This window comes from Mesoplodon densirostris, chromosome 19 (genome assembly GCF_025265405.1).
Source record: "Mesoplodon densirostris isolate mMesDen1 chromosome 19, mMesDen1 primary haplotype, whole genome shotgun sequence".
Taxonomy (NCBI): Eukaryota; Metazoa; Chordata; class Mammalia; order Artiodactyla; family Ziphiidae; genus Mesoplodon; species Mesoplodon densirostris.
Window position 1 is genome coordinate 8,512,343 of NC_082679.1, and position 27,856 is coordinate 8,540,198.

General features: G+C 52.5%; 1 protein-coding gene across 2 annotated transcripts; it reads left to right on the forward strand.

Moving 5' to 3' along the window:
- The first annotated feature begins 941 nt into the window (after positions 1–941).
- On the forward strand, positions 942–27,054 carry SLC8A2 (solute carrier family 8 member A2). Of its 2 annotated transcripts, XM_060083732.1 has the most exons (9): positions 942–1,619; positions 6,380–7,044; positions 12,880–13,302; positions 17,873–17,976; positions 18,125–18,142; positions 19,514–19,638; positions 19,942–20,041; positions 24,655–24,933; positions 26,678–27,054. In XM_060083732.1, exons 1-9 carry the CDS (start codon positions 942–944, stop codon positions 27,052–27,054), a joined length of 2,769 nt encoding a protein of 922 aa, XP_059939715.1. The 2 variants fall into 2 exon arrangements, with proteins under 2 accessions (XP_059939715.1, XP_059939716.1); XM_060083733.1 differs by lacking the exon at positions 18,125–18,142.
- Positions 27,055–27,856: the final 802 nt, after the last annotated feature.

Here is a 27,856-nt window from a genome sequence, read left to right on the forward strand (position 1 = left end):
GAATGCAGGACCAGAGGCAGGAAGAGAAGTATTCACCCCACACCCACAGTGTGGGGTCCAAAAGCCCAGCCTAGGACCTCATGTCTCAGCTTCTAAGGAATCCTGCACCTGCCAGAGACCCGGGGATGCTGGAGAGAGACACCTGCCAGCATTGCGGGGAAGGATGTGAGTGAGAGACCCTCCAGCAGCCCCTCCCCAGCCCTACCTGAGACAAACAGACAAACACCCCAGCACCTGCCACAGCCCAAATCCCAAGCAGGAGCCCTCCGACGCCAAGTTGGAAACCATAGGAATCACAAAATGAGTTGAGGGCCCCCCAGCCCCTTGCCTCTCCCACTAACTTATTCAGTCTGTGTTCTTTTGCACCTGACTTCACTCTTCCATGGCATGTCTGTGAGATTCAACTGCACTGTTGGGTGTATCAGTTGCCCGCTCCCTTTTCAGTGCTGTATAATATTCCACTGCATGACTATTCCGCCATGTACTTCTCCATGTTCTTGCTGATAGGCATCTGGGTTGTTTCAAGAGGGGAGCCATTATAAATGAAGCTGCTGTGAACATTTGTGTATGTGTCTTTTGACGAACACTTGACTTATTTTTCTTGGGTACATACCTGGGAGTGGAATTGCTGAGTCCTAGGATGCTTGATGTTCAGCTATAGTTTCCTGCAGTGGTTTGACTCCCATCAGCAGTGTATGACGTCTTTATCTTTCTGTGTCTTTCTCTCTTGGTCTCTGCCTGGCGCTCTCTATGTCTCTTTGTGACCCTGTCTCTTTGAATCACTGTCTCTCTTTGGCTCCCCCAGTCTCTCTCCTCCCTCTGTTAGTCCTCAGCTTCTCCCCCATTCTCCGACCCCAATGAACCTTGACTCCTGAGCAACAGGGAGGGGTTTGCTCCCCTCACCCAGACTTCCTCCTCCCCCACAGGACCTGACCCCCTCCATGGCTCCCCTGGCCTTGGTGGGGTTTGCACTCCTCCTGGGGACTCCCCCATGCTCAGGGGCAGCCACCCCGACCCCCTCCCTGCCACCTCCCCCAGCCAACGACAGCGATGCCAGCAGCATGGAGGGCTGCCAGGGCTCCAACCGCTGCCAGCCAGGGGTCCTGCTGCCCGTTTGGGAGCCTGATGACCCGTCGCTGGGGGACAAAGCAGCGCGGGCCGTGGTCTACTTTGTGGCCATGGTCTACATGTTCCTGGGTGTATCCATCATTGCCGACCGCTTCATGGCATCCATCGAGGTCATCACGTCCAAGGAGAAAGAGATCACTATCACTAAGTCCAATGGCGAGACCAGCGTGGGCACCGTCCGCATCTGGAACGAGACCGTGTCCAACCTCACACTCATGGCCCTGGGCTCCTCGGCCCCTGAGATCCTGCTGTCTGTTATTGAGGTCTGCGGCCACAACTTCCAGGCGGGCGAGCTGGGCCCGGGCACCATCGTGGGCAGCGCTGCCTTCAACATGTTTGTGGTCATTGCCGTGTGCATCTACGTCATCCCAGCCGGTGAGAGCCGCAAGATCAAGCACCTGAGAGTCTTCTTTGTCACCGCTTCTTGGAGTATCTTCGCCTACGTCTGGCTCTATCTCATCCTTGCCGTCTTTTCCCCGGGTGTGGTCCAGGTGAGCAAGGACCCACAGACATCTCCTTGGTGCATGTATGTCAGCAAAATCCAGAGGGGTGGCTCCCCAGGCTTGGAGAGTCAATGCCTGTATTTGCAGAAATGCATGCTCACATCTGAGAGGGCCGCCAGGTATGGTTGTGCAGGTCACGCACTGCACAAAGGCATTGGGCCAGAGAGGGCAAGTTGGGACTGGAGTCCAGTGGGTGCCCCCAAGCCAGGTCTGGATGGCACTGCAGGTCCTGGAAAGGGCTCACCTGCGCAGTAAGGGGTGCCATTTTGCAATATGCCCATCCAGAACTCTCACAAGGGGGCCATATGTGCTAACAGAGCCCTAGTGATCTGTGTAATGCATACGACAGTCTAGCCAGGTATTTGCCAGGTATGGTCACACATGTTTTCCTATACTCCCTGCCTTTTGCATAATTTATTTCCACTCTGGCAGTAAGACATTCCCCATTTGCATAATTCGCCTTGCACTTGCATAATCCAGCCTTGTGTCTTCTGACAGTGCTAACTTGGGTAACTTGGTATAACTTGGTGCAATTTGCGTAGTTTACCCATGGACTTTGCATAGATCCATGCCCACATCTGCGTAATCTAGCTCTGTATTTGCCAGATATGCAGTCGTGGTTTGCATAATTCATTCATTATTAATAATTGATTTCTGATGTTAGGATAATTTATGCCACTTCACTGTAATTCATACTCACATCCAATCCAACCTAGGTATAAACCCAGCCCACTGCAAAGACCACTTTGCATAATTTAGTCCAATAGTGAGACAAAATTTAGACCCACAGCTGCATAATTTACACCCACATTCACATAATCATTTGCCTCTCATTTATCCAGTGTCTTAACGGGCATACTGCTTAGTCTTTCTTTAAAGCATTTGCCCAATTTATTTCCCACAGCCCCCACGACCACCACCTACATTTGCATAATGTATTCATGGGCCTGGCTTAATTCACACACGTGCATAATTTATTTGAGCCTAACCAGGATTCCTTCACACATGCGTATAATATACTCATCCATATCTGTCATGTTTTGCCAGTTATAGTTTCTTTCCAGGAAGGATCTAAAGTTAGAGCTATAAAAATTCTTTGCAGATGATATCAAGGCAGATCCGAGGGATTAGAAGTCACAGTGAGGAAAAGGGGAGATGGTAGCACCAGAAAACAGGGATGAGACAGTTATGTGATTGACTCACTACGGTAATGCTGAGTTTCCTGGCTGCCATGGCAAAAAGTACAGAACGATGCTTCACACGTTCTCAGGCACTATTAAAAAAGGATGCTAGGGCTTCCCTGGTGGCGCAGTGGTTGAGAGTCCGCCTGCTGAAGCAGGGGACGCGGGTTCGTGCCCCGGTCCGGGAAGATCCCACGTGCCGCGGAGCGACGTGGCCCGTGAGCCATGGCCGCTGAGCCTGCGTGTCCGGAGCCTGCGCGTCCGGAGCCTGTGCTCCGCAACGGGAGAGGTCACAGCAGTGAGAGGCCCGCGTACCACAAAAAAAAAAAAAAAAAAGGTTGCTATTCTGACTTAGGTTTTCAAAGTGGTCCCTGACAAGGATTTACACCGAAACTGTGAAAGGAATTTTAGACACCATGGGTGGGAGGTGAGATAGGGATGGGATAGGGAGAGGGAGAGATTTCCCCTGAGAAGGAGCTGGCTCAGACATAGGGAAGACAGTGTAAAATGCCACAGCTCTGGGTAGAGAAGTGGCTATGGAGGATCCCTTCAGGAGTAAATGGAGACCAGACTTTTGGGATGTTTTCATGAAATGGCCAGACTTATGGGATGTTTTCATGACATAATCGAAAGAACGAGCATGAGCTAAAGATGATGCCAGTCCCTCCTAGAGGCGATGAACTGGAGTAGTGAGAGACGGGTCTGGCTCTGGGTTTTCTCCGGAAATGCTCTGTGACGTCAGGCAAAGCCTGTACCCTCTGGACCTCCGTTTACACATCTGGACCATAGAAGGGGTTGAAGTAGACCATTGGTTCCTGACCCTTCATATCCAATCCTCCCTTTTTATAACAAATTTTTTATATCCCCTTTATTCTGCTGGTGTGAAATTCTTAGCTAACAGGAGAGAGGTTTTCTAGCCTCAGAGTTTGGTGCCTGGACTCTGGAACCCGAGGCCTGGGTTCAAATCCCATCTCTGTTGTTTCCTAGCTGTATGACCTTGGGCAGGTTCCTTACCTGCTCTGTGCCTCAGTTTCCCCACCTGTAATCAGGGGGTCATCCTAGTACCAGCTTCAGAGGGCTGCATGAGGATCAGTTGAATTGCTACATGTGGAAGGGCTTAGAGCAGCGAGCCTGGGACAGGGTAAATGTGAGCTCGTCTTCCCGTTAACAAACTTCCCTACACTGGTTGGCTTCCCAGAAGTCAGTATAATGCCCAGACCGTGATATAAAGGAAAGTAATATCTAATAGAACAATCTGCATTTCTACATGTAAACGCTTGGGCATGACTACCTTCAAAGGCATGACGAAGAGCCAGATGGTGGCATCTACTTACATATAATGAACAAGTTGGGGTTTAAGAGAAAAAAAAAATCAGAAACCATTCCCAGGCACAGAGACCAGCAGAGGAGCGGGTAGCCATGAGATTGAAATCAGGCATATTCAGCGTACATTAAACCACACAGGAAAATACTTCATAGAGACATAAAACAGAATGGAGTGTAGACTCCAATGATCATAAGCAGGGTTTTCGCCGACGTGAACGTTCAGTGGGAGGTTCTGAAGTCAGGCAGGATGTGGGACAATTCTGCATTGTGTGGGACTGTCCCATGAGTCGCTGGATGTCACCAGGCTGGGACCATATCCCCCTCCCCAATTATGGTGGCAACCCATAAATATCCCTAGATCTGTGACAACCCTTCTTGGGGGCGTTCTATCCACTGAGACCTGAAGGTGTGTCTCGCTCCCCTCCCAGGGTGGGCAAGCCCGTGAGCCCATTTGCAGGGGATGCCCTAGAAAGCAGATGTGAATCTATCAGAATCACCTTTTGTTTACCTGCAGGGAAGAAAGCCGATCTCAGGCGTTTGAGATCTCTCTTCTGATTAAGAGAGAATCGCCCACAGCATATACAGTGGCCAGTTCAATGAGCACAAGGCAAGAGTTCATTTTACAGCTTGCGTGGAAAATTCAGTTTCTTTTCACAAACCTGCTTGGTGGCTTTGTGTGGTACTATTTCCAAGTCCTGCTTTTCCTCTGAACCATCAGTAAACACAGCGACAAGGGCCTGTGGCAGTCGGAGCTTAAAGATCGTTCCCCTACCAGGCTCATTTTAAATATACCTCTGGGGCCATCTGATTTGTAAATACTCTTTAACCTTTTCTTCCTTATCTTTAATGAGAAAGGTAACATATGAGTCTTTACATGAATATTTCAAGGCGAACTGTCAGGTGTTGGTGGATGTTTCCTGCACATGCCTGGGCCTGTGCCAGACCACAGGCAGACTGAGTCCCAGACCTCAATGAGCCCAAGATAATAGCGCTAGTAATAATAATAATGGTAATGGTCATTTCATGTTCTGTGTATTTGCCATGTGTCAATTACCAACAAGGCTAAGTGCTAGGGGTACATAAGCTCATTCAATCTTGGGGATGTCCCCATTTTACAGACAAGAGGCTGGGCCAGGCATTCCTCTTCTAGAACCAGGATCTAAACTCAGCATTGCCTTGTCTCTCTGGGGCGGTAGCATGTAAATATGGGAACTCGCTTTATGAGGCTGTCAGACAACGAGCCAAACGTGGGCTTCTTTTAGAGTCAGAGTCCTGTCCCTAAGGGCCAAACAAGTCCTAAGGAAGGAGAATCTGGCAAGGGCTGTATGCACTGGTGGGGGGGTGGGGGGGAGGGAATACGACAGTTTGGGGAGGTGAACAGAGGGCAGACCCTGGGTGATGGGTAGGCTTTGGAGAAGTGGAGGCATCCCGGGTGAGGAGGGGCAGAGGGGAAATGGAGCAGGGAGAGAAAAGATAGAGGGAGAGAGAGGCAAGAAGAGACGCCAGCTCTGCCCCTGGACAGGGGCTGGGACCACACGGTGGGGACGTGTCTCTGGTTTGGTGATGGCTTGGTATGTCTGGGGATAGGATGTCTGGGTTCCCGGCACTGGGGTAGCTAAGTGTGGCTCTCAGTGTGACAAAAGGTGGATGGATGGATGGATGGATGGATGGATGAGACCAGGAGAGAGACAGGAAAGGCGGGGGAAGGGGGGGGACATAAAGAGAGAAGAAGGGTGGGGTGGGAAACTGTGAAGAATTTCATGAGAGAGAGAGGTAGGTATCTACAAAAGATATGAAAGAGAGACAAGGATTCAGCGGCAACAAGACAGGAAGACACAGAGGGAGAAAGATAAAAAACCAACTGACATAGAGGATGAGACAGAGGCAGAAAGAGAAAGAGACAACGACCTAGAGAAACAGAGAGAGCGAGATATGGGGAGAGGCAGGGAAGAGCAGAGACAAGAGCCAGAGAGAGAGACAGAGACAGAGATGGGGGGAGATAAGGGAAAAGGGGAGAGACAGAGACACGAAGAGAAAGGGGGAGAGTCAGAGATGAAGAGAGACAGGAGAGAAGCAGAGACAGAAAGCCGGATGGGGACAGATGCAGGAGAGAGGGACGCGGGGAGCGCCGGGTGGTGGCCGGGACGGGGCTCTGGGAAGAGAGGCGCCGGGAGGCGGCGGACCGGCTGCGAGCGCGCCCCCTCCCGGCGCGGCGGTCCTGACCCGCGGGGCCGCCCGCAGGTGTGGGAGGCGCTGCTGACCCTCGTCTTCTTCCCGGTGTGCGTGGTGTTCGCCTGGATGGCTGACAAGCGGCTGCTCTTCTACAAGTACGTGTACAAGCGCTACCGCACCGACCCGCGCAGCGGCATCATCATCGGCGCCGAGGGCGACCCCCCCAAGAGCATCGAGCTGGACGGCACGTTCTTGGGCGCCGAGGCACCGGGCGAAGTGGGCGGCCTGGGCCCGGGGCCCGCCGAGGCCCGCGAGCTGGACGCCAGCCGCCGCGAGGTCATCCAGATCCTCAAGGACCTCAAGCAGAAGCACCCGGACAAGGACCTGGAGCAGCTGGTGGGCATCGCCAACTACTACGCGCTGCTGCACCAGCAGAAGAGCCGCGCCTTCTACCGCATCCAGGCCACGCGGCTAATGACGGGAGCGGGCAACGTGCTGCGGCGACACGCGGTGGACGCTTCGCGCAGGGCCAGCCCGGCCGAGGGCCCCGGCGAGGACGAGGACGACGGCGCCAGCCGCATCTTCTTTGAGCCCAGCCTCTACCACTGCCTGGAGAACTGTGGCTCCGTGCTGCTGTCCGTCACCTGCCAAGGCGGCGAGGGCAACAGCACCTTCTACGTGGACTACCGCACGGAGGACGGCTCCGCCAAGGCCGGCTCCGACTATGAGTACAGGTGGGTCCCGGGCAGCGCTCCCCGGCCCGCCTGGGGTGGGTGGGCAGGGAGGGCTGGCTGTTCGAAGGTCATAGGTTCCGCCATCCAGTGGCCTCCAGGCTCCCCAGTCTCCTGGCTACCTCTGGCGCCCATCCTTACTTTGCTATGGGCAGACCTGCAGTATTCATTCATTCATTCATTCATTCACTCTTGAGAGTTTACTTTGTACCAGGCACTGTTCTAGGCATTTGGCAAACGCTGCTGGACAAGGCAGACAGAGGTGGCTGTCCATCCACCACAGGCTGTTCCTCCCATGTCCATGCTCTACCTGTGCATTCTTGTGCTTGACACTCCACTGTGTTATTATAGCTCCATTATATGTATCATACCCGGTAGAACAAGTATCCTCCCACACACCAATTAAAGTAAAAATGTTTATTGAGCACCTACTATATGCCAGGTGTATACCCCGGTGAACAAGACAGCTAAGGTTCCTACCCTCAAGTTGCAATAAGGTTATAAACTATGAAACATATAAAAACGTCAGGTGACGGGGGAAAATGAAGTGGGATAAGAGGACAGACAGTGTCCAAATTGTCTTTGGGTCTTTGGTTTCACCATAAAGCTACGCACTCTTTGCACCCTCCTGTGTCTCACTGCCCCAGTCCCTCTCCTCACCCCTCTTTGAGCAGAACTGTGATCTTGTTCAGCAACTCCTACTGCACGCCTACTAGGTGCCAGATGCTTTTTTAAAAATTTTTATTGAAATGTAGTTGATTTGCAATGTTGTGTTCATTTCTGCTGTACAGCAAAGTGACTCAGTTATATATATATATATATACATTCTTTTTCATATTCTTTTCCATTATGGCTTATCACAGGATATTGAATATAGTTCCCCGTGCTATACAGTAAGACCTTGTTGTTTATCCATCTGACAGATGCTTTTTTAAGGGGCTCGACAGAGAACAGTAAAGAAGATAGGTAACTTCTGTGCTCTCATGGGACCACGAAATTCTTTATGTATTTGTAGTTCTGTACTACACAGTAGTTCTGTAATACCACACTCTTTCAAGAATTATAGGTTTACAGTATGTTTCGTTATGTTAACTGATGTGCAAGTCTCCCATGGTTTTCTATAATAATAGCATTTATTGTGTGTCTTCTATGTGCCAGAAACGAATCTGGGCAATGGAGACCAGCAGTAAACGAAAGACGTAAAAGTCCCTGCCCCAATGCAGCTGACATTCTCATGGGAAAGACAGGCCATTAGAAAGTATACATTCCATACATTAAAGTATCAGGGAGTGGTAAGAACAGTGAAGAAAAATAAAGCAGAATACGGGGGAGAGTGTTGATGGCTGAGCTTTTCATGGGTTCCACCTGCAAGTTGAAGCTGAACTGTTCACAGATCTCTGGTTCTGCCCTCAGGCAGCAGCCAGCCCCTCATCCGCGAACTCTTCTCTTTCTGGGATGGAGGTCCCTGTTTCACAGATCTTTACTTCCACCACTGTGCCTCAGCAAAGACCTTTGGTAGCCCAGGCTCCCCTCTGCCCCATCATATCTACATATCTTTCCACTGCTTTGGGCATTTGTAGGTCTTTCCCTCCACCTCAGTCAGTCCAGGATCCTTTAGTCTGCCCATACTCATCCACCTCTCCTACCCTGCCCCCCCCCCCGCAGCCTTCCCTGAGTGGAGCACAACTGTTCACAGATCTTTGTTCCATCATCCTGTAGCATGGGATCCCTTTGGCCACCCATGACCTCCTCCCTCCATCCTCTCTGCCCATCCTACATCTCCAGCCTCCTTCGACTGAAGAAAAGGTATCCACTACTCGGGGGCTTGCTGTGACTCAGTCTATCCACCATTCCCCTCCTACCCACACCTCTGGGTCTGCATTGCCCCCATCAAAGCCCCAAGCCTTTGCAGAAGGAAGTGAGTACACGTGTCACATGCTGGGATCAGAGGCTGCCTTCTCACCTGCCAGTGACGTCATGAAGGAGATGTTTGAAGTGAAGGAGTAAATGCTGTTCAGTGGTCGAACCAAAGAGCCAGGAAGAGTTGACACCTTCCTACCCATCCCTGTTCTCCCAATGCAGTTGATATTCACAGGCCTGGCATCGCTTATCAAGGCAGCTTAGGTCCAGGACTGGGAGGGAGGACACCTGGGCTCCAGTCCAAGCTTAGCCCTGCCCCCTGTTCCTTGTGTAAGTTCCTGCCTCAGTCTGGGCAGACAGGGCTGTCATGTACAGTTGTTGAGGTTGTGCAGTGCACAAGAGCAGCACATCTAAGAAAGCGTTATTCATATAGTGGACATTGTAGATTTCTGTGTCTATTATGACAATTTCCAGATCCACGGAAATAGTGGCTTGAAGAAGGGGAGCCGTTTTCTAATTTGCCCACAGGTATCACTAGACGATGGTGGTCCTGTGGGGTCTTAGTTTCTTCAAATTAATGATCCCTGAGGCCCCCAAACCGCACAGCTCTTCCAAGACTCTGAGATTTAAGCCCCTATAATCCTAACATGCTAAGGGTCTAAAATTCTAAGATTCCAGGTTTCCCACATTTTGATATTCTAATCTGTACCTCAGTCTCTGATCTGATGGTTCTAAGATTTTCATTTTCGCAGATTTTGTGCACCCAGTATTGGAATATGAGTCTTGTGAACCTAGCCTTCTATGATTCTGATATCTGGTTTCTAAAATCCCCATGTTCTTTTTCTCCCCAACTATCTTTCTTCTTCATTTATTTATTTATTTATTGGCTGCATTGGGTCTTCGTTGCTGTGTGCAGGCTTTCTCTAGTTGCAGCGAGCGGGGCTACCCTTCGTTGCAGTGTGCAGGCTTCTCATTGCGGTGGCTTCTCTTGTTGTGGAGCACGGGCTTAGTTGCTTCGCGGCATGTGGGATCTTCCCGGACTAGGGCTCGAACCCGTGTCCCCTGCATTGGCAGGCGGATTCTCCCCAACTTTTTATTTTGAAAAATTTCACACCTACAGAAGGGCTGCAAATATAGTCTGGCAAGCCCTCATGTAACCTCCACCCAGATTCATCAATTGTTCCTATTTTGTCCTGTGTGCATTCACTCTCTCTCTTTAATATATAATAATATGTTTTTTGAGATGCTACTCTATTTTTCAATTTTTATTTTATATTGGAGTATAGTTGATTGACAATGTTGTGTTAGTTTTGGGTGTACAGCAAAGTGATTCAGTTATACATATACATATATCCATTCTTTTTCAGATTCTTTTCCTATATAGGTGATGACAGAATATTGAGTTCCCTGTGCTCTACAGTAGGTCCTTGTTGATTGTCTATTTTATATATAGTTGTGTATATTAATCCCAAACTCCTAATTTATCCTTCCCCCCACCTTTCCCCTTTGGTAACCATAAGTTTGTTTTAGAAAAATATATAATAATATTAATAACTGTGGCACTTTATTAGAGTGGGTTGCAGGCAGCATGGCCATTTACCCATAAACATAAGTGTGCATCTGCTAAGAATAATGATATTCTCGTCCATCATCACAATACGATGGTCACGCTTAGGACATTTGATAGTGAATCAATATTATGATCCAATCTACAGTCTATGTTTGCATTTCCCTGGTTGTCCCTATCTCACCTTTCATGGCTGTGTCTTCACTCCCTCTCTTCCCATCCAATCTGGAACCACATGGTGCATTTGGTCATCATGTCTCTTTCACCTTCTTCAGTCTGGATCGATCCCTCAGCCTTTCCATGACTTTCCATGACTTTCACGACCCCGACACTTTTGAAGGCGTTAGACCACTTACTAGAACAAGACTCAATTTGGGTTCATCTAATATTTCCTCATGATTAGATTCAGATGATGCACTCTGGCAGGAAGGACTCCATGGAGGTGATGCTGTGCCCTCCTCGGTGCATGGTGCCCTCCTCGGTGCATGGTGCCCTCCTCGGTGCATGGTGCCGGGAGGCACATGATGCCCACGTGTCCCGTTACTGGTGATGTCCAGGTTAACCGTTTCGTAAAGATGGTGCTAAAAACCCAACATTCTACTATCCCTTAAGTTTCCGCTTCTAACATGCCATTACTTTAGGATTCACTAGTTAGCTAGTGCAGGTATCACAGGTAGACAGGGTTATTACCTCCATTTTACAGATGAGGAAACCGAGGCTCAGAGGGCTGCAGAATCCTAACTGCCTGGAGATCACACAGCTGGCACAGGTCGGCCCACCCAGCTGGGTGCCTTAGCCACCATGGATAGCGCCCCTAGGCTGACGGCTGCCCCAACGTTGAGGCCTTGTTCCCTCCATCCAGGTCTTGTCATCCAGTTCTACCTCTGCCAGAATCTTGGGGTCCCTCTGCCCCTCCCACAGAGGGATGGGGGGATATTATAGATTTTTGACATCTGTTAACATCCCAGAGTCATTTTGATGTCTGCAGTCCTGCCAGGAGGAGCCCCCTCATTCCCTGTTCCCTCAGAGTTTCACCCTGACTCAGGCCCTGCCTCGTTCCCTCCCCCACCCCATAGTAGAACATCTTGCACGTGCTTTAGAGAGTTACACAACTGACGCTCTTTTAAACCTAAGCCAGTTCACCTCCCTCCTCTGCTCGGAGGCCTCCCATGGTTCCCATCTCACTTGGAGTAAAGGCCGAAGTCCTCACCGTGGCCCACCAAGGCCCCATGACATCTGCCCCTGTTCCCCCTGCTCCCTCAGATGCAGCCACACTGGCCTCCCTGGTGTTCCTCAAACACTCCAGGCTCACTCCTGCCTCAGGACATTTGCACTGGCTGTTCCCTTTACAGGAATACTCTTCCCCAGATATCCTCCACGTAGCTCCCTCCCTCAGCCCTCTGCTCAGATGTCATCTCCTCAGAAAAGCTTTCCCTGACCACTCTAACACAGCCCCTTCTCCTACTCTCTACCCTCTTTCCTCTATTTTCTCCAGAGCATCATCACCACCTGACATTATATGTTTTATTATTCGTCTCCTGCACTGGAACAGAAGCTCCACCAGGGCAAGGATTTTTCTCTGATCTGGTTTGCTGCTGTTTCCCCAACACTAAGAACAGTGCCTGGCACACAGCAGATGCACAATACATGTTTGTTGGATGAATTAACTGTAATAAAATCCCTAGATGTGTAGTTGTCACTGTGATATGGCTCTGCCATGGGGCTGTTCCCGTGTTCCCAGCATTGCCCAGCAGTGTATACACTCTGGGAGTGTATGTTGAATGACTGATGATGCCAAGTTGAGGAGTGTGGACTTTCTCTTGGGTATACCTGGGAGCACAGAATGGTTTTTATGAGAAGCATGGCAAGGTCAATTCTGGGCCCTATGTCCCTGCTACTGAAAGTGTGGTCCATGTGCCAGAACCATTCACATCCCTTGGGCGCTAACTAAAACCGCAGAGTCTTGAAACCCAGGCGCTACTGAACCAGAATCTGCATTTTAACAAGATGCCCCAGGGAATTCGTGTGCACCTGGAAGTTGGAGAAGCGTGGCTGTGGACCACTCCACGCTCCCTCTCCACCCTGGGACTTTGCATGTGCTGTGCCCTCTGCCTGGAGCTCTCCTGCCCACTAAATCTTCTCCCATGAAGCCTGCCCTGATCTGACCTTCATCATCAGATGATGATGTCGGGAGAGGCCAACTCTGTCTTGTTCTCCCTCTGCATCTCCTGCCCCGGAGCCCACCCTCATTCACCCTCAGTATTACTTGTTTACTGCCTGTCCACCTTTATATCTGTAAGTTCTTCCGTGGTGCGGCCCCCTCCTCTAGGAGGCCCCCCCCGACTCCTCCCACCTCCCCCACAGCCTTTGAGCGACCTTCTCCCCTTTCTTTCCTCTCTCCTCCACCGCAGCGAGGGCACGCTGGTGTTCAAGCCGGGCGAGACACAGAAGGAGCTGCGTATCGGCATCATCGACGACGACATCTTCGAGGAGGACGAGCACTTCTTCGTGCGGCTGCTGAACCTACGCGTGGGCGACGCGCAGGGCATGTTCGAGCCCGACGGCGGCGGGCGGCCCAAGGGGCGGCTGGTGGCGCCGCTGCTGGCCACCGTCACCATCCTGGACGACGACCACGCGGGCATCTTCTCCTTCCAGGACCGCCTGCTGCACGTGAGCGAGTGCATGGGCACCGTGGACGTGCGCGTCGTGCGCAGCTCGGGCGCGCGCGGCACCGTGCGCCTCCCCTACCGCACAGTGGACGGGACGGCGCGCGGCGGCGGCGTGCACTACGAGGACGCGTGCGGAGAGCTCGAGTTCGGCGACGACGAGACCATGTGAGCGCGCCAGTCGGGCAGCCCGCGGGCCGGGGCAGACCGAGCGCGGCCCGCGAGAGGGGCGGGACCAGGACGGGACTGTGCCCGGGCGGGGCGGAGCCTGGATAGGAGAGGTCGAGAAGTGGGTGGACCTCGGAGAGGCGTGGTCTTGGAAAGGGGTGGGGCCTTGATGGAGCCTTGCTCTTGAAACGGAGAGGTCAGGGGAAGTGGGACAGGGCCCAGGGAAGAGGTGAGACAGGGGAGAGGAGGGAGGAGACTGGAGTGACGGGGCGTGGCCAAGATGTTGGGACGGGATGTGGGCGGGGCTTGGGAGAACTGGGCTGGTTTGGGGAGAGGAGAGTGGGACCCCAGGAAGAAAGGCCAAGTGAGGAGAGAGGAGAGGAAATGGGATGGGGCCTGGGGAGAGGAATGTGGAAGGCTTAATTTGTAGAAGGGAGGAGTGTGGCCTGAGGTTCCTTTCGAGGTGGGACGGTGTCTGTGGAAATGGAGGGCGAGTGGGGTCTGGGTAGGGACTCAGGGAAAAGGACAAGGACAGCGGAAGAGGGCGGGGTCTAAGGAGATGGGGCGGAGACTGAGGAGGTGGATGGGGGAAGGGGTGAAGCTATTGGGTAGGCGGAAGAACCTGGGGGAATAGCAGGAGACCTAAGAGGAACGTGGGAGAGGCTTTGGGAAGAGGCCGAGTAGGAATCTGGGGGCCTAGGAAGAGACACGGGAAACTGGAGGGCTGGGATTTGGGAGGGTGGTGTGGAATCTCGGGAGGTGAGCTGGATACACAGGAATACGTATGTGGACACACAGACACAACCAACACGCACACCGGCACATACGGACACACACAAGTCAAAGACACAGTGTCAGGGCTGTTCTCACGCCCAGACACCCGGCCACCCCTTACACAGATGCCCGAGTCCCCCCCATGTGTGCTTGCAGCCTCACATCCCCCTCCCCCTCCCCCCCCCACCGGCCGCCTGCCTGGGAGGCAGAAGGTGCCTCCCCTCCTTTGCCCGCTCCCTTCCGCCCCCGCACGCCAGTCTGTCTCTCTCCTGCGGCCGCCCACGCGCCTCCCACCTAGCAGAGCCCTCACCGCGCTCCCCTTCCCTCTCCGCCTCCCAGCTTCTGTGGCTTGGCCTCCCGCTCAGCTTCTCACTGTTCTATCTCTCCATCTCTCCGTTTGCGTCTCTGCGTCTCTCGCTCCTGGCACCTCCCCTCCGGGTTTCTGTTAATCTCTAGATCTCTGTCCCCAGTATCCAGCTAGCTCTCTGACTCGGGTTGTATTTCAGTCACGAACTCTCCATACCTTTCCATCTCTCTCTCTGTCTGACTTGGGTTGAGAACTTAGGTTGGGGGCTGAGGGCACCATTCCAGGCCCCATGTCTCCCACCCAAGAGGCCGAGGGGATGGAGGGTGTTATCTTTCTACTTGTTCCAGTCCTTCTTGTAGTCTGTCGCTTCCAACCAACTTCCCGCCTGCCACCACAAACCCACAGGCCCTCTCCTCCCCCGCATGGCTTCCCCAGGCTGGGACACCCTCTGTCCCCCACCCCCGCCCAAGCTTCCAGCTGTGGCTTCGGGAGACGGAGAACAGGAGGCTAATTAGCGTTTAGGGAAACACATCCTTCCTCTGACAGGCAGGCGCTAATTAGAGATGCTTCGAAGAAGCTGGGCTGGAGGGTTGGCCCCAGGCAGGATCAACACAGAGATGGAAGAGAGACACCCAGAGATGGGGTGGCGGGGAGATATGCAAGAGAGAGAGACAGACAGAGAGGCACCCAGAGACAAAAGAGACCTAGCGAAAGAGAGCCAGAGCCAGAGTAAGGGAGAGTCAGAGAGAGAAACAGAGAAGAGAGAGAGAGCACGAGAGACAGAAAGACACACACTTAGAGATACCAAGGAAGCCAGAAACTGAGTGACAGAGGCCCATCAAGAGAGGGAAAACGGGATTGGGAGACAGAGAGGGAGGAAGACTAAAAGGAAGAGACATGCAGGGGAGATAAAGAGAGACATTCTTCTCACTGAGAGGAACTCAGTGGGACTCGGGGAAGGAAAGGTCCTCCTGATGCTGCAGAGAGAAAAGAGTTTGGGTCAGCAAGAGAGGATGGGAGACAGGATAAGAAAGAGACTGGGTCTGCAATTAGAATGGAGTTCCCAGGAAACGAGGAGGGCAGGCGTGAGGATGACAAAATGTCAGGCTGGGGAGGAAGGCTGTTTCCTTTTTAAAAAATAATTAGTTTTTATTTGAACTATAGTTGATTTATGATATTGTGTTAGTTTCAGGGGTACAGCTAAGTGATTCAGGTACATGTATATGTATATATACGTATATATATTCTTTCTCAGATTCTTTTCCATTATAGATTATTACAGGATATTGAATATAGTTCCTTTGTGCTATACAGTAAATCCTTGTTGTTTATCTATGTTATATATAATGGTGTGTATCCGTTAATCCCATACTCCTAAGGCTACTTCCTTTGATCTCAGGAAGTCCTGCCCTTGTCTAGCTCGAGTCCCTCTTGCTGTCCCTTGCTACTTGGGTTTCTCCTCCTTTTGGGTCCCGTGAGGGCACACTTGTCTGGGCGCCAGTTGGCGTGTGTGTCACTGCGTGTCAGTCACTGCGTGTCAGTGGATCACGGCGTGTCTGCGAGAGAGTGAGCGTCGGAGGTGTGTGTGTATCACCCTGTCAGTGTGTCAACGTGTCAATAGCTGTCTGTGTGTGTCAGGAGACCCCCTCCTTGCTCTGGTGTTTCAGCACCGCGGACAGCTCCCAGCCCACTCCTGAGGTGGGGGGCACCCAGTTTTTCCACCCACAGAAAATTTTAAATATCTTGAGACTGGGAGTGGGTGAAGGTGGAAGTAGGCGTATGTCTCCACGTGACCGTCTTGTGTGCGTCTGTCTTTGCATGGGTGTCACTGTGTCCTGTGCGTTCGTGTGTTGAGATAGGTCTGTTGCAATCAACAGACCCCTTTGCTTAGATTGTGTTGACTTTGGCTATTCCATTCTGTTCCATTCAGTCTCTCCAACACTGACAGACGGAGATGGGGAGAGGAGGACCCAGAAAGGAATGCAGAGAGCTGGGGAGAGACTGAGACAGAGAAGGTCAGAGAGATGGAGAGAGAGAGACACAGAGAGGCTGATAGATGGGCAGAGAGACAAAGGAAGATTGAGAGACTGTGATGCAGAGAGACGTTGAAGGGAATAAGCAGACACCAAGGGGCATAAAGGGTGAGGTGTAAGGAAGGAGAATCTACATGGAACCACAGCAGGGGTCTTACAGGTTGGTGATGTCGCCCAGGCTGTGGAGGGGGTGTCGTGCTAGTTGGCATCTGGTCCGTGTGATTTTGCCACTGCATAGGGAATGGCTGCGGGGTATGATGGTGTGTGGGTGTGGGCGGTGTGATTGGCTCTGCTTCCTCTGCTGGGTGACTGTGTGGGCTGGGTGTTTGTGCTTCTGGGTTCTGGGGCCAGGCCTTGTGGTTCCTACAGCTGAAAGAGCTGCTAGTGGCAGAGCTGTGGGCTTTGGGGGGTTTTGTGGGTCTTCGTAATAGAGGGGGGCCGTTGTATGCCTGAAGGGGATGGATAACTTTTGGCTGTTTCTCCCCGCCCACCGTCCTGGTTACCATGGCAGCGGGGATGCAGAGAAAATCAATCAGCCCTCTGTTACACCGAATGTGGTCAGGACAGGGAACAGGAAGCCAAGGGTCTCCCGGACTGAAAATTTTGAGTGAACAGCTGTTTTGGGGGGGCACACTATATGCCAGGCACTGTTCTAGGCGTTGGGGATACAGCAAAGAACATAAATGAACAAAGATCACTGCCCTGGTGGAAATTACATTTTAATGTGACGAGGCAAATGGCAAACAATAAACAAAATAAACACATTAGACGGTGTGTTAGAAGATGATCTGGAACAAGGAAGCCATAGAGCAGGGGAAGGGGGCCAAGCGTGCTGGGGTAGGGGTAGGGATGGATTTCAATATTAAAGAATGCGGTAGGAGTGGGTCTCATTGAGAAAGAAGGTAAAGTCTGAACAGAGAACTGGAGGAGCTGAGGGAGTGAGCATGGGGAAACCGTGTTCTAGGTGGAGTGAACAGCCTGTGCAAAGGCCCTGAGGCACAAGCAGGCCTGGTAGGTTCAAGGAAGAGTGAGGAGGCCAGTGTTGCTGGAGGGAGTGAGCGAGGGTGAGAGGGCTGGGAGGCCAGAAAGGGAACAAGGGCCAGATGGCAGGGGTCCTTGTGGGCCATTCTTGGGTCTTTGGCTCTTATTCTGGGTGAGATGGGAGCCAGGTGAATGTTCTGAGCAGAGGAAGCACCCAATCTAACCTAGGTTTCATCGGGATGCCCCCTCAGCTTGATACTTAATACAAACTCAGCTTCGTCCGATGCTTCTGAGCTTGTTTCTGTCAAATGGGGATAAAAAGAGAGCCTCCCCCTCAGGGGTTGTTGTGGACGTTGAATGAGATTCCAGAGCCTGAGATGGAGCGAGTGCTCAAGAAACTGGGTGGCTAATGGGCGGGTTATTGGCGATTCAGGGGGAGGGAGTCTTACACTGCGTGCTCTCCCTCTCTGCTCAGGAAAACTCTTCAGGTGAAGATAGTTGATGATGAGGAATATGAGAAAAAGGATAATTTCTTCATCGAGCTGGGCCAGCCACAGTGGCTTAAGCGAGGGATTTCAGGTACGGGGTGATGGGTGGGCTGCGGGAGAGGTAAGGGGTCCAGGGTGGGGGGACCCTTGGAGGCTCAGTTGTGGGCAATCCTTCAAGCTCGTGGATCTGAGCTTCCCAGGGAAGATCTCACCTTCTCCCTGTCTTTGTCTCTCCCCAGCTCTGCTACTCAATCAAGGTGAGTGGAGTTACTTCCAGACTTTGGCGGGGGGCACTGGAGGGAGGGTCTTGGGGGTGGGTCAGTGCCTCAAGTTCCCCTCAAGGTCAGGTTTGAGGCAGGTTGCAGGTGAGATAAATTTGATGGAGCCAGTGTGAATTGGGGGTGACAGACGTTTAAAGGCCAAGATCATGTTTTGGTTGTAGTTAAGGTGTGGGGGGGGAGTAAGTATAAAATCCAATTTGGGTTTGTGGTGGGGTCAGAGGGAACCAGGTTTGAGGTTGGTTAGGACTGGGTTGAGGTTGGGATTTGGAATCAGGATTAGGAACTGGGTCAAAGCTAGAATTAAGATGGAGATTGGCTTCTGGGTTTGTGGTGGAATCCGATTAGAACTGGGGTCAGATTTAGGTCAAAGCTAAAGTCGGAATTTGAGGTGAGTTTGAGGAATTTGAGGGTAGAGTTGGGGCCAAGGTCAGAGATTGGGTGAGAGTCGGGACTAGGGTCAGGGGCTTGGAGATAGTGACAGAGTAGTTTTGGAGCTGAGATCAGAATTGGGGTTTGGGGTTAAGATTAAGGATAGACTGAAGATTATATTAGTCAAGGTAAGTAATACAAGCAACTATAACAAATAGGCCCCTAAATCCCAGTAGCTTAACACAATAAAAGTCATTTCTCACTCAGGCATAGTTTTCTGAGACTGTCCCTGGTTGACGGGTGGCTTTCTTATGAGAGTTAGGATTGGGTTGGTGCTGGACTTGGAGCAAAGGATCAACATACTTCAGGGAGGTCAGTGAGCCCAGAGCCAACTGTAGATGGTCTGGGTCCAAGATTTGTACCAAAACCGGGAATCCCCCTCTCTCCTCACCACCTCAGACACACTCTAGGATGTTTTCAGAGCTTGGATATAAAGACCAGGCCTCTTCCACAGGGTGGTGATGGTAATGACGATAGTGGTGATAATAATAAAGTAGCAGTTTTGGTTATTGTGTGCCAGGCCCTCTTCTAAGCACTTCACATGAATTAACTCTTTTAACTAGGAGTTAATAGGAAACCACCCTATGAGGTAGGTACTGTTATTGTGCCCGTTTTACAGATATGACCTCTGAGGCACAGAGAGACTAAGGTATTGTCCAAGGTCACACAGCCCCCACCACATGAACCTCAGAGCCCACCAACTGAACTTCGTGGACCAGCCCTTGGGAGCTGGCTCTCAGGTTGGGGAGGGTGGTGGTCAGATGGAAGGCAGGGGCAGGGTGGGGAAGCATCACCAAGGAGGCGTCCCAGAGAAGAGCAGACAGGGTTTTCTTTATCAATGGAAACAGGTAGTAAAGGCATCGCAGGCCCAGGTCGGTAGGTCTCCTTGGAGTCTAACTCCCATCCCTCATGCTGCAGGGGATGGGGACAGGAAACTGACGGCTGAGGAGGAAGAGGCTCGGAGGATAGCAGAAATGGGCAAGCCGGTTCTTGGGGAAAACTGTCGACTGGAGGTCATCATTGAGGAGTCGTATGATTTTAAGGTGATTTTCTGGGGCCTCACCTTCCTGGAGTCTTGCCTGGGTCATTTCCTTGGGGAGAGTCCAGGGGGGGATCAACCACGAGGGTCGCAAGGGAAGGGCAACCAAGGTCCGAGGCCACCGTCTGTGTCCCTCCGTTAGCACCATGGACAGCACACGCTTCCCTTGTCCCTTCTTGCTAGAACTGGGATGTGGGAGGTTGAGGACCCCTGGGCATGGGGTGTGAGCCCGCATCCCCAGTACCCTTCGTGGGGCTGCCCTGGGGTGATCATGGGCCATGGTCTCTCCCCACCCTCTCATCCCCAGAACACAGTGGATAAACTCATCAAGAAAACGAACTTGGCTTTGGTGATTGGGACCCATTCGTGGAGAGAGCAGTTTTTAGAGGCAATTACGGTGAGCGCAGGTAAGTGGGAAGGGAGGAGAGAGGAAGAAAGAAGGGAGGGGTGGAGAGACAAAGAGACAGAAGAAGAGAAATGAAAGGGAGGGGGAAAGAGGGACATGGAGAAAAGGACGGAGAGCAACAGAGAAGAGAAAGAAGACAGGAAAGACACAGGGATACTCAAAGAAAAAGACTAAGAAACAGATACAGAAAGACAAAGGAAAAGATAGGGAAAGTATACAAATAGGAGAGATAGACACGCAGAGAGGCACACAGAATCCCGGAGAAGGACAGAAATGCGGAGAAAGCACGAAAGGTGTAGAAAATGAAGACGCAGTGGGCCAGAGAGAGGGAGAGGCAGGTAGACACACAGACACAGAAAGTTGGTGGAGACGGGCAGAGGTGGAGAGCTGTGAGGTGGTGGGATCCCAGCCCGGGCTTTCTCCTGGCCTCAGGTAATCGGAGGGTGGAAACAGGTTAAAAGGCATGGCCCCTCCACACAGCCTGAGTTCCTCTGTTGCTATGGAGACAGTCTCCAGGGCACCCAGCTCTCCCACTTGAGCGGGTTCTCACCCACTTGGGCCTCAGACAGGCTCACACTGCCCCCCTGTGGCCAGATATATGATGACATGGATTCACAGACACAATCTTGGAGATCAACACTGGCCATCTGTGATAGGAATTGGGGAAACTGAGGCCAAGAGACATAAGAGGGACTGGCCTGAAGTCCCTCAGGGAATCCAGAAAGGACCAGGGTGGAACTCAGGACTTCTGTCCCTTGAATAACATCAGGTTTCCTTCAGGGAGGCCAAGCTGGTGGGAACTGAAAACACACGAGGAATTGTGGGTGGAAAGAAACTGGTCGGTGGGATCAAAAGAAACCAGGCATCAGGGATGGAAAAGTACCCGGTAGCAGGCCTAGAGACACCAGATTGTAGGCCTAATAGAAATGGAGTGGCATCTCCCCCTGAAGCCACATTCTTTCAACATCTACTTCTGAAGGATCCTCTGGACCTGGTCCTATACAGGGCCATTGCTGGGGACAAAGACATGATCATGACAGCTCAGGACCTGTCCTGACAGAGCTCACTGTCCAGTGGGGGAAACAACCTGTCACAAGAGAGTGACAACCCAGATAGGGCAGGACTGGAACGGGGTCCCCAGGGAGCTATGGGAGACCACATCGGGTGTCTGACCCAACTTGAAGGTCAGGGAGGGCTTCCTGGAGGAGGGGCCTTCTGATCTGAGTCTTCAAATAGGAATAAGAGTTAGCCAGGAGGAGGGAGCCAGGCAGAGGGAAAACCAGAGTCTGGAAATGTGCAAGATTATGGCACATTTAGGGAGGGTGATTGGTTTCAGGCATGAAGAAAAGGCATGGGATGAGGCATGAGAGATGAGCAGGGTTCAGACCCCAAAGGCCTTAGAGGCCACAGGAGAGGGCTTGGGTGTCATTTTAGGTGCAGTGGGGGAGCCATGGAGCTTTTTTCTTTTCTTTTCTTTGTTTTCCTCATGGAGTGTGTTTTGAATGAGGGGAATTCCTGGAAGTGGAGAGAGCCTGTGGGAGGAAGAGGGAGAGGGTGGGATGGGGCGTGAGTTGAGGCTGTCAGAACTGGCAGGAGATGCGTCCTGCAGGGTCTGAGAGGATGTGGTGAGGAATTTGAGCTTCAAGAACAGTGGGGAGCCAGAGAGGTCCCTCTAGGGGCTTAGTGAATGTAAGAGGGTTGCGTGAAACTGAAACTGTGGGTGTGAGATGGTGGTCGTGGAGGCCAGGGGTCTATAGAAAGCAAGTGATTAGATCAGAGGAAGTAGTAGAGGAGGAATAAAACCGTTATGGTAATAATAACAGTAATAATCATCACGATGATGACAACGATGAAGACAGATTGAGTGCCAGGCAGCTTTGAAGTCCACTTCCTGTACGAACTCGTTTAATGAATGTATCCCGAGTACCTGGGTTGGGGCTTGATCATTTTGTACTTTGTTCCTTTTGGTTCTTCAAGTGAGCACAGAGCTTTTTGAGGTGCTGAACAAGGGTGGTTCTCGCTTCCTTAGGGAATGAATCATGTCCCATCTTGCACTAAGAGGTGATTTTGTATTTCCTTTACCTCCCGATGGAAAGTTCTTTGCAGGCTGGACTTGGTTTCAGGCATCTTTGAATCCCCCCGCCAGGCACCGGAGGGGGCCTTCCACAATGGCTGCAGCAATGACAGTCACAGTGGAGATGTGCCAGGCCCCACAGAGAGCACATTACATGGCCTGACTTGTGCAGTCACCACAGCCCTCTCCTGAGGCAGGCCTGATTATTATTCCCATTTCTCAAATAGACATTCAGAGGCTCAGACAGGTTAGGACACTGATTCAAGGTCACACAGGGTTTGACACCAAAGAGTCGGCTCCAGAACCACAGGCATACCCGTGAGGCTCCCTCTAGATGGGAGAGGCTGGAGAAGTCAGCAGAGGCCAGAGCCTGTGGGTACTGGAATGCCAGGCTCAGGAGTGTGGGCCTGGATCTGAGGGCAATGGGGGAGCCAAGGCAGGATTTGGAGCAGGGCAGGAAGAAGCCCCAAGAGACGGAGTAATAGCAGCCCCCTCCCTCCCAAGAGTGTGTCCTCCCTGCTCTGACCTCCCCCATGTCTCAGTATGGTCAATTAGGGATGCGTTCAGTGGCAAACAACAGAAAACTTGACCATAAGTGGCTTAAGCACACTAGACTTTATTTTTTCTCACGGAACAAAAAAAATCTGTAGGAGGCAATCAAGAGTTAGCAGCAGGGGCTTCCCTGGTGGCACAGTGGTTAGGAGTCCACCTGCCGATGCAGGGGACACGGGTTCGTGCCCCAGTCCGGGAAGATCCCACATGCCGCGGAGCGGCTGGGCCCGTGAGCCATGGCCGCTGTGCCTGCGTGTCCGGAGCCTGTGCTCCGCAACGGGAGAGGCCGCAACAGTGAGAGGCCCGCGTACTGCAAAAAAAAAAAAAAAAAAAAAAAAAAAAGAGTTAGCAGCAGCTCAGTAATGTCATTAAAGGCCCAGGCCCCTTCTTTATTTCTCTTTTCCATTCCCAGCTGTTGTCCTCATGGTTGCAGGACGGCTGCTGTACCTCCAGGTGTCAAGTCCACATTCCAGGCAGGAAGAAAGGAAACAGGGAAGCAGGAAGGGGCAGAGTGCCTGTTGCGTTTGAGTTCCCAGTTCTAGTTTCCAAGTGCATTTTACTTGGGGTCGCAGCAAAAACATTTTCTTTGTGATGCAACATGCAGAACCGAGAAGCCTCACAAACCACGTAGTTAAGCATTTACAAATTCAACCATTTATTTCTTTAACAAGCCAAGTGGCTAAGTGAGCTAGAAAAGTGGGAAAGGGATATATCACCTGAATCCCCAAATCCATCAGTCTCTCTCTGCCTCCACTGCCACCAGCTGTCCTATGGTCCCTGACATTCCAACAAACCGTTGGGTGGGACTGTGGAAAGTGGCTTCATGATTTGGTGGCTGGTCTGGCTTTTATTTCCTGACTTGCTGTGAGCAACTGGTCAGGGGTTACAATGTTTCTTATCAGCATCCTTCCAGATGTAATTCGTGGCACACTCAAGTGTGTTCATTGCTTCTCATTCATTGCTTTCTGCTCATGTTTCAGGTGAGGTAGGAAGACATTTCTTTTTTTTTTTTTTTTTTTGCTGTACGCGGGCCTCTCACTGCTGTGGCCTCTCCCGTTGCGGAGCACAGGCTCCGGACACACAGGGTCCGCGGCCATGGCTCGCGGGCCCAGCCGCTCCGCGGCATGTGGGATCCTCCGGGACAGGGGCACGAACCCGTGTCCCCTGCATCGGCAGGCGGACTCCCAACCACTGCGCCACCAGGGAAGCCCCAAGGAAGACATTTCACTTGCACTTTCCCATGACACAAGTCACTGCAGGTCAAAAGTGGGTCAAATTCGGTCACAGTAGGTGACACAAACAGCTCTTTACAAATCTCAGAAAACACATCTATAACAACAGTCCCCCTATCAGGAAAGCTAGAGCTTTCCAGAAACCCTCTGTTCATGTCTCATGGCCAGACTGGATCACACGACCACTGCTGCAAGGTATTCTGGGAAACCCAAGTATTTAGCTGAGGAACTGACTGCTGTTGGCTGCATGGAATTCTGGGAAAGTGAATATTTTTATCTGAGGACAGTGCTGTTGCTAGCCTCAAAGGATTCTGGGAAAGTGACTAATGTTAGCTGGGCACATGGTTCTCTCTAAGCTCAGGGGATTCTGGGAAAGTGAGCACCTTTAGCTGAGCATGTAGCTACTGTCAGCTGCAATGAATCAGAGGAAGTGAATATTTCTAGCTGCAGACCTGGCTGTCAGTAGTTGTAAAGGCTTCTGGGAAAGGCATATCTTTAGCTAGGGACATGGCCACCCCTAGCAGAAGGGATCCTGGGAAACTGCATATTTTTATCTGGGCACATGGCCTCCTCTAGCTTCAAATGATTCTGAGAAAATGAGTATTTTTACCTGGGCCCATACATTCTCTTAGCTGCAAGGGATTCTGGGAAAGCAATTCGTTGGGGACTGGCTGCCTAGAAGTTGAACAAAAGGGAGGCTCTGTAGGCGAGGAAGGAGGCATGGGTGTGTGCCCCAGCTGGGTCGTGTGCCCACAGGGGACGAGGAGGAGGAGGAGGACGGGTCCCGGGAGGAACGACTGCCGTCATGCTTTGACTACGTCATGCACTTCCTGACGGTGTTCTGGAAGGTTCTGTTCGCCTGCGTGCCCCCCACCGAGTACTGCCACGGCTGGGCCTGCTTCGGTGTCTGCATCCTGGTCATTGGGCTGCTCACCGCCCTCATTGGGGACCTCGCCTCCCACTTCGGCTGCACCGTTGGCCTCAAGGACTCTGTCAACGCTGTCGTCTTCGTGGCCCTGGGCACCTCCATCCCCGGTAACCCCTCAGGAGACCACTTGTTGGGGGAGTGTCTCAGAGAAGCCAGGCAGGTGGACCCTAAGAGAAAGGCCCTGCAGAAATAAGGTGGTGGAATCATACAGAACCCATATGGTGGGTCCCTTGGAAATAGGCAGGTGGGTATAATAGAAACTAGGCGGAGGGAACCCACGGATTCAATATGTGAATTGAATCCTCCCCAAAAGCAAGCAGGTGGAATGTCCCATAGAACTAAGATGGTGGGAAATGGTAGAGACCAGAAGATGGATTCCAGGGAAAGAAAGTGGCAGGACATTGAAGAGACAGGTCTTGGAAGGAGGGTCCCATAGAAATAAGGTGGGAACTTCATAGAAACCATGCAGTGAGTTCCACAGAAACACGATGTTCGTTTTCCCTTTCCTCCCCCTGCCAAGCAACCAGATGAAAGATTCCATAGACCTTTGTTGCTGGGCATGATAGGAACCAGGCCAATGAATCTCCGAGCTTTAACTAAGATGAGAGTCAGAGTAGAAACCACATGTTGGAGGAGGTGCCATAGAAAGAAGAATAGTGAGGCCTCAGAGACTACAGTGTACGTGATCCCCTCTTTCCCCAAAATCTGAGGGAGCGTCCCTTAGAAACCAGGTGGAGGAGACTGAAATTCCTGTAGGAGGGAGGAGACCACACGTGGAGGCAGACGCCTTGCTTTTCCACATCAATGTGTTCACCAGCCAGGTGGCGGCGCTGTAGGCCCAGACAGCAGGTGATGGGTCCTGTAGAAAGCAACCATTGGTGAATGGGTCTGTGAAGCCTGCCCTCCACACCAGAGACTTGCAGTCTTGGCAAGATGTTCAGGAATGGGTGGAGGCCAGAGAAGCGAAGCCGTATGCTTGACAGAAGCCAAGTGGGGAATTGATGGGCAAGGGGTGCCCCGTGGCTGGGGCCTAACATTTATTTTGTCCAGCCAGGTGGCAATGGGATAATTGGGCCTGTAGAAACACAGACAGTGGGTTCATGGGAAACAGCTAGTGATTCCCAGCAAAAGCAGGCAGCAAGCCCCATAGAATAGAGTGGATTCCACAAAAATCAGGTAGTGTGTGTGTCCCACAGAAAGCAGATTGAGTCCCACAGAAAGCGGGCAACAAGTCTTGTAGAGAGCAAGCAGCAGACCCCATAGAACATAGGCAACGGTGCGGAATAATAGAAACTAGGCAGGGGGGCCCACAGACAGAACATGTCAACTGAATCCTCCCCCAAAGCAACAAATGGCATGTCCCGTAGAACTAAGGCGGTGGGAAACGGTAGAAACCAGACCATGGATTCCATAGAAGGAAGGTGGCAGGGCATTGAAGAGACAGGTGATGGGAGAGGGGTCTCATAGAAATAAGGTGAGGACTTGATAGAAACCATGTAGTGGGTCCCATAGAAGGCAGGCAGCAGGTCCCATTGAGGGAGGCGCTGAGTTCCAGAGAGTAGGTAGTGGATCCCACTGGATGCAGACACGTTCCATAGAAAGCAGGCAGCGGGGCCTGTAGCCAGCAGGCACAGAGATGGCGATCGACTTTGCCCCCTGGGTGGGGTCAAGGGCACAGAACTCCAGGAGTGGGAGGCGAGGCCCGCGCGACACTGGGGCGCGGAGTCTGGATCCTTGGGCCAGCGGGGTGCTGGGGGGTCTCTGGGGAGCAAGTGACTGACAAAGCCAGGCGGATGCTCGTGGGGGGGGGCCGCGGGGCCCCCCTGACCCGCGGTGTCTCTGCCCCTGCAGACACGTTCGCCAGCAAGGTGGCGGCGCTGCAGGACCAGTGCGCCGACGCCTCCATCGGCAACGTGACGGGCTCCAACGCCGTGAACGTGTTCCTGGGCCTGGGCGTGGCCTGGTCTGTGGCCGCCGTGTACTGGGCGGTGCAGGGCCGCCCCTTCGAGGTGCGCACCGGCACGCTGGCTTTCTCCGTCACGCTCTTCACCGTCTTCGCCTTCGTGGGGATCGCCGTGCTGCTGTACCGGCGCCGGCCGCACATCGGCGGCGAGCTGGGCGGCCCGCGCGGCCCCAAGCTCGCCACCACCGCGCTCTTCCTGGGCCTCTGGTTCCTCTACATCCTGTTCGCCAGCCTGGAGGCTTACTGCCACATCCGGGGCTTCTAGGGTCCTCCCCAGGGACTCGGCCTGCCCCCCGAGACCACCGCCTCCGTGCTGGACTGGCTCTCCTCTGTCCTCCAGAGATTCAGCCTCCTCTCCTGGGACTCGGCCTCCCTCCCTCCTGGGAAGCCATCTCCCCCTCTCCTCGGTCCCCACTTACAGCCTCCTCCCTTCCCCTCGGGAGCCTCCCCAGGGCCTCCTGCGAAGAACAGCCCCCTCAGTTACCTGCAACTCCAGCCCGTCCGTCCCTGTGCGGTACTGACTTTGTTACTGGAGCAATTTCCACCTCTAGGCCCCTCCCCAGAGAACCCTCCCTCATCCTTAATCCTCTACAGAGTCTCCCATGTGTCTCCCTAGACACCCAGCCTTGCTCCATGCCATAAGTCCCCCTTCCTCTAGAGGACCGCCTCACCACTTCCACGGACCTGTGCCCCAGGGCCTCAGAACTCAGCCCTGCCCGGGGGGCCCTTGAAGGAGGCTGATCCATCCCAGGAGGTCACAGATCTCAGCCCTTTCCCCCAACCCTCAGGGAGCTCTGTGGACTTCGGGGGATGGGGGAGGAACAGATGGGTATGTGCACAGGGGGGGCACACCTTCCCTGATTTCTCCACTCAGGCCCTTGGGAGGACACTAATTCTCAAGGCTTGGAGAAGGGAGGGGGAAATTTGGGGTTCCAGAGCTGGAGGAGGCACATTTTGGACCTGTAACTTCTCACCTTCCAGCGCCCTCACTTGCCTCCACTACCTCTGAGAGCCCAGCCACGCCTTGGAGGTGGTGGTGGGGGGGCTATGTGTGTACATAGTGTGTT

What these genes read in the sequence shown, in the direction of transcription:
- SLC8A2 (XM_060083732.1), top strand. Translation starts at nt 942, where the DNA reads ATGGCTCCCCTGGCCTTGGTGGGGTTTGCACTCCTCCTGGGGACTCCC. An exon ending in TTTCCCCGGGTGTGGTCCAG is followed by an intron (nt 1,620 to 6,379) that starts GTGAGCAAGGAC and finishes GGCCGCCCGCAG; the next exon opens with GTGTGGGAGGCGCTGCTGAC. An exon ending in GGCAATTACGGTGAGCGCAG is followed by an intron (nt 20,042 to 24,654) that starts GTAAGTGGGAAG and finishes GTGTGCCCACAG; the next exon opens with GGGACGAGGAGGAGGAGGAG.